The 8,575-nt window shown below is 40.3% G+C and overlaps 2 protein-coding genes across 9 annotated transcripts in view; both read left to right on the top strand.

Moving 5' to 3' along the window:
- Positions 1–18: 18 nt before the first annotated feature.
- LOC117136072 (protein DJ-1alpha) lies at positions 19–1,197 on the top strand. Its single transcript, XM_033296726.1, has 3 exons — positions 19–527; positions 581–903; positions 963–1,197. Exons 1-3 carry the CDS (start codon positions 357–359, stop codon positions 1,120–1,122), a joined length of 654 nt encoding a protein of 217 aa, XP_033152617.1. The 5' UTR covers positions 19–356; the 3' UTR covers positions 1,123–1,197.
- A 427-nt stretch (positions 1,198–1,624) lies between these two features.
- Positions 1,625–8,575, top strand: part of LOC117138600 (microtubule-actin cross-linking factor 1) — a 75,318-nt gene continuing 68,367 nt past the window's right edge. For 3 of the 8 annotated variants that reach the window (XM_033300801.1, XM_033300798.1, XM_033300797.1), the window contains exon 1: positions 1,637–1,669. The gene's annotated coding sequence lies outside the window, so the exon portion shown is untranslated. Of the gene's footprint in view, positions 1,670–8,575 lie in introns of all 8 variants that reach the window. The other 5 variants (XM_033300802.1, XM_033300799.1, XM_033300800.1 and 2 more) reach the window with 2 other exon arrangements.

Below are 8,575 nucleotides of genomic sequence, written 5' to 3'. Positions count from 1 at the left end.
TTTGTGAAATATGCAATTTAATGAAAGTTGATGATCTTTTCGATATAATTCTGTCAAGCTGTCTAACAATTAGTTATAAGCGCTTCAATACAAGATACCATCAAACAAAAATCAACAAACTCAATTAAGTTAAAGAAAACACAATTATATATAACAAATCGTATATGTTTTATACAAATTGTAATTATTTTTATCGATTTCGATTTGATTTTAAAAACCCACGAAATGTACCCATCCCTTGTAAAACAAAAACGATTTTAGTTTGCGTTTAAAGTAAGAAAACAGCATATACAATTCATTTTTGTTCAATAAAAATATATTTAACTAAAACACTCGTCTTGCCTTTTGAGTCTAGGATGCTTTCAGTTTTGAGGAAATCGTTCCCAAATGTGATCACCCAAGCCAATCGCGTGGTCAGGTGCAAATCCAACCAGGATAAATGTGCCAAAAACGCTCTGATCATCCTGGCACCGGGAGCGGAGGAAATGGAATTTACCATATCCGCCGATGTCCTACGAAGAGGAAAGGTAAATCATCCCATAATTTGTAGATCCCATTGTTATATCATTTGGAATTTTAGATCAATGTTACCGTGGCTGGTTTGCACGGTTGTGAACCGGTCAAGTGCTCCCGATCTGTGGTCATCGTGCCGGATACTTCCCTGGAGGAGGCCGTGACCAGGGGTGACTACGACGTGGTGGTCCTGCCTGGCGGATTAGCTGGCAACAAGGCCTTGATGAACTCGTCCGCCGTTGGCGAAGTGCTGCGTTGCCAGGAGTCAAAGGGCGGCTTGATTGCCGCCATTTGTGCAGCTCCCACTGCGCTGGCCAAGCACGGAATCGGAAAGGGGAAATCCATCACATCGCATCCGGATATGAAGCCCCAGCTGAAGGAACTTTATTGGTAGGTTTGCCAGTATCATACTTGTTTATTAAATTACCACATTTCCTCTGACTACTCAGTTATATAGACGACAAGACTGTGGTCCAGGATGGCAACATAATTACTAGTCGTGGTCCTGGCACTACTTTTGACTTCGCCTTGAAGATTACCGAGCAATTGGTTGGAGTGGAAGTTGCGAAGCAGGTGGCCAAGGCAATGCTTTGGACTTATAAGCCATGATGGGAATCGAGGGATAAGCTGATCATAAATTACATAGAAATATAAATATAGAACATTAACGTATAGTTTTCTAAATATTGAAATCTCTTCTTTTTTAAAACCATTGAACTGGCCTTTTTCTATATGGAAGTCCCTAAACTTAAATTAGCCTATTGATAATTTGAATATGAATAATTTTAAAATTATTCCGATCTGTTTGGATTCGCAATATAAACTGCACTATAAAAGTTCATAGTTAAGGCATCTAGTAATATTTTTATCCTTATTCATTATTCTTATTGCCCCGTTAAGATCTGTACCTGTTTTCCCATAATAGTATCCAAGTTTTCCACCAGAATTCGTCATCAGAGTTTCCCATTTTCCCCGTTGGCGCTTTATGCACACTTTAGGTATGACCGTTATACCGCCTAGTGAGACCGTGCGGGGACTTGAGAATAAAACCACCATACCGGGCGATTGCAAATGTATTAAAATAAAACTAAAAGAAATCGTATCAACGGCTAGTTCGGCGAAACTCGGGAAATCGGAAGGTTCAACTTTTGGGGCGGTCCGTGAATTTTTGCATTTTTCTGTGTTTTTGGCGGAAAACGAAACCGTTATTGAGATATTTGTGAATCGCAAACTGTAGATACAACTTTATAGAGTAGTTGCAGTCGAGATGCTAGATTTATTCTGTTGAAAATCCACGAGATAAGATCGTTTTTTGCGCCGCCGAGTGCACGTGAATCGTTTGTTGTTGTTGCACCCGTTGCACTTGCAGCCGTAAGCGTGTGTATGTGTGCGTTCGTTGCATTGTGTGAGTGTAGACGGTTCATTAAATCTGCCGCTTCTTTTGCTGCTGCTACTGGTGCTGTTCTTTTTGTTTTTGGGTAAATTGCACAAGTGTAACGGTTTTCAAGAAGTGCAACAACCAAAGCGACAGCAGCAGCAAAAACTACAACAACTACTGCAGCACAACCATGTAAAGTGTGTGTAACCAGAAACGCGAAAAAAGTGCAGTTCATTCAAACTGCAAACGAAATTGCCATAAATTATTGTTATAAGCTTTTGCGTTGCGTGATGAAAGGAAAACAGTGCAAGCGCTGCGAGCGGAATAAGAAAAAATAGTGGAAAATATTGTGTATATAACAGTGAATAGTGAAAATTAGCATAGAGCAGGAGCGAAAAGCTAAAACCAAAAAAAAAAGTAAAGCAGAAATTCAGGAAAATAGTTGGAAGCAGCCACAACAAAAAGAGCAGAAGAAGAAGAAGAGGATGAAAAACGTTTGCTGCACTTACACACACACACACATCAAACACCCACCCTCTCTCTTTGCGTCCTTTTCCCTGCTCCCACTCGCCATCTCTCTCTAACAACCACCGCCACAAACGCAATCGCTCTCTGACATGCGCCCTCTCTCGCTCTCGCCCAGTGCACTTTCGGTGCCCTTTTGCGGTGCTCCTTTTCATGAGTCACGAACAACCGAGGCGAGAATAAACCGTGTAAAATACGAAGAAATTGTGCAAAAAGCGGTGACAGTGCAAACGACAAACAGCCGAAAAATCAGCAAACTTAAGCAAAGTGCAATGTGCAAGCCGGAATAAAAGCCATCATTTGTTCCTTTTTGGGTGTTCCTTCTGTCTTCTTTTCCTCATTCGGCGATTGTGTGAGTGGAATTTTTAAACCGACAGCCGTTGCCTTATGGTGCGGGGGCGGGTAAACAAATTAAATAATTTGTTTATAAAACTGTGTCAGAGCAAGAGTCATGTGTGAGCCGCAACCCGCTCCCTCTGACGCAGGTGCGTTTATCTACAGTCGTACCTGCCTAACCCAAACTGACCATCCTTTGTTAGATAGCTGTTTATGCAGATAATAATTGATTTTTTTGTTTCTCCTTAAATATTTAACCCCATTCACTGTGTACTTATAGTAGGTAGTCATTGTTTTTCAAAAAGGTGTAGTAGCTTTGAAGTTTTTTACATTCGGAAATGAATGTATGATGCTTGACGCTAAATAAGAATTCTTGCTGTGTCATAAAGATCAAGTTCTTCCTTTGAAAGCAAACAAAACTATTTTGTTAGCTTTGATAACAAAGTTTTAAAACTTGCCTTTTTATATAAATATTTAAAAACCTTCGATACATTCATAAATGAACTTATTCACAACTGGGCTATAAGAATACGTCAATGGAACAGGGTTATGGGATCAGCCTTTGCAAGAAGTGCGAAATTCCCCATAGGAAAGTACGACTGTACGATGACTTAGTTGCTGGCCGGCTAATCAAAGCAAAGTCAGCACAATAATTTCGCACTCTCTGCCTTCCACTCTTTCTCGCCTATCTGGTCCACTCCATCCGCTCTCTATCTATGCATCTATTTGTACTATCTGCTAAAGCATTCGCCCTTGTGTTTTTATCAAATGCTTGTTCTAATTAGCAAATGCTTTACTTTTTTGTCATTGTCTCCTAGACGTATTTACATACATACATTCATAAATACACATGTACCGTGGCTGGAGAAAAATCGATAGTGAGGAGGGGCGGTCAATGGTTTTCTTCTGCGTGGTGGTGGTGACACATCCGTCACGAGTACCGTTCCTTTTCGTCCGTCCGCTTTGTCATTCATTCAAAATCGCCAGGCTACGCGCATTACACACACCACGCGGCACACGTGTGCGTGAGCGCCTGACACTGACACTGACCACAGGTAAAACGAGAGAGCGGGTAAGAGGAAGAGCGAAGCTTTGCGCTCACCTCCCACACTCTTTGGCTCTCTCCTGTTCCTTCCTTTCGCCGGTATTTTGCTGCTCTGTTTACAATTTCATTTGTTTTGGTGAGCAACCCCAAAATAAAAGAAAAGAAACAACATTTGGCGGCAGGCCTAATTTTCATTTCCCAAAGAGTTTTCCTGGTTGTAAGAAAACACAATTGGAATACATGGGTGGTACATAGGGGGAGTTTTTTAACAAACACCCTGTACTGCAGACCTTTTCGAATTCTTCAACCCCAATGTTGAAAGCTATATGTTAAATTAAATATGAGTTTATGTATGTAGTACATATGTACTTTATTAGTATCATTAAACTCAATCAATCATGTTTTGAATCCATTGCTTAAATATTTTTGCAAAAGATAGATACTTTGGTTAGTTTGGCCAAAAATTAAGCAGCTTTTTACTCTTGACCTTTCTCAATAACTATGACTCGATAAATGAAAAACTACCTTTTTTTTATAATGAAACCATTTCTGTATAAAAAGGTTTCATAAAATAAGTAGGCAACCTAATACCCTTGAGATAGATTCAAGTTTTAGGGGGGTTTAAATTAATTTGCATATTCTGCCGGAACGATGTATTCATTTAGCTACATTTCCGAATGAATTTTTCCGAATGCGCTTTTAATGAGTCCCGAAAGGATGAGTTGCGACACACCCTGTGACTATACTATTGTGCAGTAGGCAAGCAACATAAAGTATAATCAAACATCAACTTGGCTGGGATCGCAATCCGCCAAAGGGGTTGTTGCCTTTATAACGCTCGTTATTGCTGTTGTCTTAGTTGTTGTTCAAGTAGTTTTTAGTTGTTAGTTGTCTAGTGGTGATTGTCGGCCTGGAAAATGCACTCAAGCGTTGGGCCCCGAACAACTAGACTCCCCATCCCCCCGGCCGGGTTTCCTTCTGCCGGCTGCGTTCGTCTTTTTTTTTTATTACTTACCACTGGGCCGTCTGACAAGTTTCAGGTTTTTGTAGTGTTTCCCTCGATTGGCAGCGACATGCACTTGGCATCGTCAGTTGGAAAACTCCATCGAGGTCGGCGATTGCACTACAAAGTGGCCATCGGCCGTGGAAATCTAGATGTCTCCGCTGGGTGGAAATTCAGACACTAACGGAGGAGGTGTGTCCGCTGGCATTACGGTTGTGTTTCATTTCCATTCGATTGGGGTAATTGAAGCCGAAGTCGGTAGTGGCATTTAATTAAGCAATTGAAGAAAGGATCAGATACTTAAGTACTTATACCGTTCTAGCTAAGGAGGAGTTTAATTGTTTTTTAGCCAAAGTTTTCCTTATATAGTATAAAAGCATTAAGAAGGTTACTATAAGTTAAATATGAATGTTTTAATGCACTTTGCTGCTGACCATGCTCATGCTTAATATTTCAAAAGTACACCATTCGAAGAATCCAATAAAGATGTTCTTATGAAAGGTTAAAGTCCCGATTGTGTGTCAAATTGGTTCGGTTGCGCTCCATTAGCTAATGTTCTCACACGCTGTCGGGAAGCCCCAGATGCCAGCCCGCCTATCTGCGGTAGACATGGCACTTGCATCTCGGAACCCTTGTCGGCCCATATCTGGTGTGTGGCATCTGTGATAAGCGGGAACACAATGCAATCAACCGCTCGATTTCCACACAACAATAGCACAACTCCCAGCTGAAAGAACTCCGCAACCAGATCTGCGTTCCACTCCGAACTGATCTTTGCCCTTTTGAGTGGATAATTAAAGTTCCGCCGGGCGACGCCCACTAGGAATTTCGGTGCCTAATTAGTCGGCGATCGTCTGTGTGTCTATTTATCAATTAGCACACACTAACTAATGGAGCAAGCAGCTGGGCAGTTCTAGAAACCTTCGGAGCATGCCCCTCATATCAAACGGTTTGAGTTCGAACTTGTAGAATATCAAATCAATTGAACCCGTTTAGCAATTTGACATGCAAATTTGTGCGATCGCCGATAGTTATACCATGACATAATCCCATGACAATAACCCTGTAGCAATGATCTAATGGAGCAATCAATGCAATTTATTTCGAATATGATTTCATGCCGCGTAGCCCCGGGGCCCAGTTCCACATTTAATAAATCCATTGTTGATAACTAGACAATTTTTCAACTCGATCGTTGTTCCCATGACAGCCCCGCGAACCCTTTTATCCAGTTTTTTGACATTTTTTTCTAGCGATGACGTTGTCAAACTTGTTTCATTCTCCTGCTCTTTTTTCCATTGTGTTTCATTTTATTTTTATCAACGTTTATTGTTTTGTGACTTTTGCGGTTCGCCTGTTTATTGCCTTTTCAACTGTCGCTTAATTGACTTGGTTGTGCCTCGCATAATTCCACTCTGGGTGAACCACATCCACGAGAGCCCTGTGAGAACTGGGGACACCTACGCGAATAAGTGGGTTCCCATCCCATCCCGTCCAGAATTTCAATTCCGCCTATGTTTAGCTCTCTTTCAGTTCCTCAAGCCCTTATCTCAAGGGAATTCTCCATATCTTTATGGCGAAATGGAATGGCGCTTTGAGTGGCATTGGATCATAAAGTCGAGTTGTTGTTATACAGATAAAAGTGATCGGCCGGAAATAATGTGCTTCGGGTACAGGGTCTAATTGACAAATATCGATCAACGGTTTTTTTTTCATATTTGTTTAGCATTTTTTCCACTCACTGCATGATTTTCTTGCCACAGTTGTAAGCATTTTAAAGTTCTGTGTTTGGCTTCAACAAATTATTTGCTTACTGTGTTTGCTAATACTCATAAAAATTGAAGCTCTAAGTTATTTAAACATACTTAAAACTGAAATAACAGCTAGTTAGTTGGGTATACTATTTCAAAAGTCATTATTTTACAATTTTTTAAAGTTGCCAAATTTTTGAATTGCGTTCTTTGGGTTACAATTTTTAAAAATATGTTATTTTGCTGAATAATAATAAATTATTTATGGTTTTAAGCATGTTAAGATATTAGTACTGCTATTTCAAATAGGCTTATATAAAACCAATAAGAATTCTATAGTAATTTTGCATTATATTAAAAAAATGCCCCTGAAGTTTTAAAGATAGCACTATACATTTAAAAAACTTCCAACTTTGTGAAATCTTGTAAAATCCCCCTATGACTCCGCCGTTGAAAGATTTCGTATCTTTCTTCGCTGGCACTTCGCCGAGAAGACACTGTCTAGACTCTAGATACATTCTGTTTGCATTCCCATGCGGCAGCCTGCTAATTCCTTTATTTGCACAGAGCCCTTGGCCTTCGGCAACCTTAGTTTGCTCACTTTTTGTTTGGCCGGCGCCGCATTTGTGTTATTTTTACAGTCACAACAGCTGCTGTTGCTTTTGGTTTGATCACCGCTCAGTCGGAGGGCAACGAGCTATGTATGTCGTACAATCGACTTGGCTCTTTTCGATTTCGTTTTCGTTCGCCATTTATTCGTTCAATTTGCGCATCTAATTTGCAAGTTTAATGCCGAGTGGCTTTGCTCAAATTAAGACTAAATGTGGGTCTGCCGCTGTCTTACACGCCGGAAGGGAGGAATCGTAAATCAGTCGGAGATATGTATGTAGAAGAAGGCCCCTCGATTAGATCAGCCTCAGGTTCCGTTGCTCAGGTAGAAGGAATCAGTTGATTCCGATGGCCCAAGCAGCCTTGTAAATTGGCTACTACTACCTGATTTAGAAGTGGCAATACATCTACTTTTCACTGAATATGTAGTATTATTTTATTTACATTTTAGGCAAGAACAGACATAATATATTCGACAAATTAAAATCTAACATTATTTCTCCATTTAAATGATTTCCATTTTTAAGAAGAACTTACATATATGAAATAGGTGGTAGGGTATCAAGTGTAATGTTTGGCCTAGATCCTGCTAGCATTTTGATATACTTTATATAAAAATAAAGTCAAAGATAAATATTTGGAATATATGTAAAAGATCTGCCCACTGAAAAGAGAGCAGTTTTGTGGGCACCGTGAAACTTATCAAGTCATGAGCGCAATCACACACACATTGCCTCGCTTATCTGCTGGCAACTGATAAGAAAACCGAATCACGCACATAGAAGAAAAGGTAACCGTACCAACGACTGGAAACCCCAAATACTACAGTCTTTTCTATCCGCTCGTATATCGTTTGATAACTATTTTTATTCAAAGGCCGTCTGTCAACCTGTTGAGTGCTTACAGTTTGAGAGCAACTGGCGGTAATCTGATCAGGCGCCCCGCGCACGTTCCACGTAGACCCCCCGCCCCCCTCCTTCATTCCAAATTTAGTCGTTCGGCTGGCATTTATGGAGCGATTTTATTTAACGCTCCACGTTGTACAGTTAGAGTTTGTTTATGTGCCAGCGGCAGCAGCTGATAAAAGCCCGCAAGTCGTCGATCCCACGCGGCAATCGCCAATACCCAATAATAATACAATTTAGCAGCGATAATTGGCAATCGAGCCGTGCTGCTAAACAGGTGCGGTCATATGAATAGCACTGCAGAATTGTTTAGCGTTTCAAATGAAGTAGTTAAAAGTTATTTCTACTTAATATTGATATTGATGATATTATGACTTGAGTAATATAAAAATATTTTATAGAAGATTGTTGGTACTATATTGTCAACCCCTTGTGTTTTTTGCCAATATATAAAAGGGGGAAGAGAGATAGCAAAGTATAAACGGAAAGAAAGAGAGACTTGAAATTAAA

This window comes from Drosophila mauritiana, chromosome 2R, assembly GCF_004382145.1.
Source record: "Drosophila mauritiana strain mau12 chromosome 2R, ASM438214v1, whole genome shotgun sequence".
NCBI classification, from domain to species: domain Eukaryota; kingdom Metazoa; phylum Arthropoda; class Insecta; order Diptera; family Drosophilidae; genus Drosophila; species Drosophila mauritiana.
Note: the sequence above shows the minus strand (reverse complement) of the source record. Positions and strands in the feature narration are given on the sequence as shown.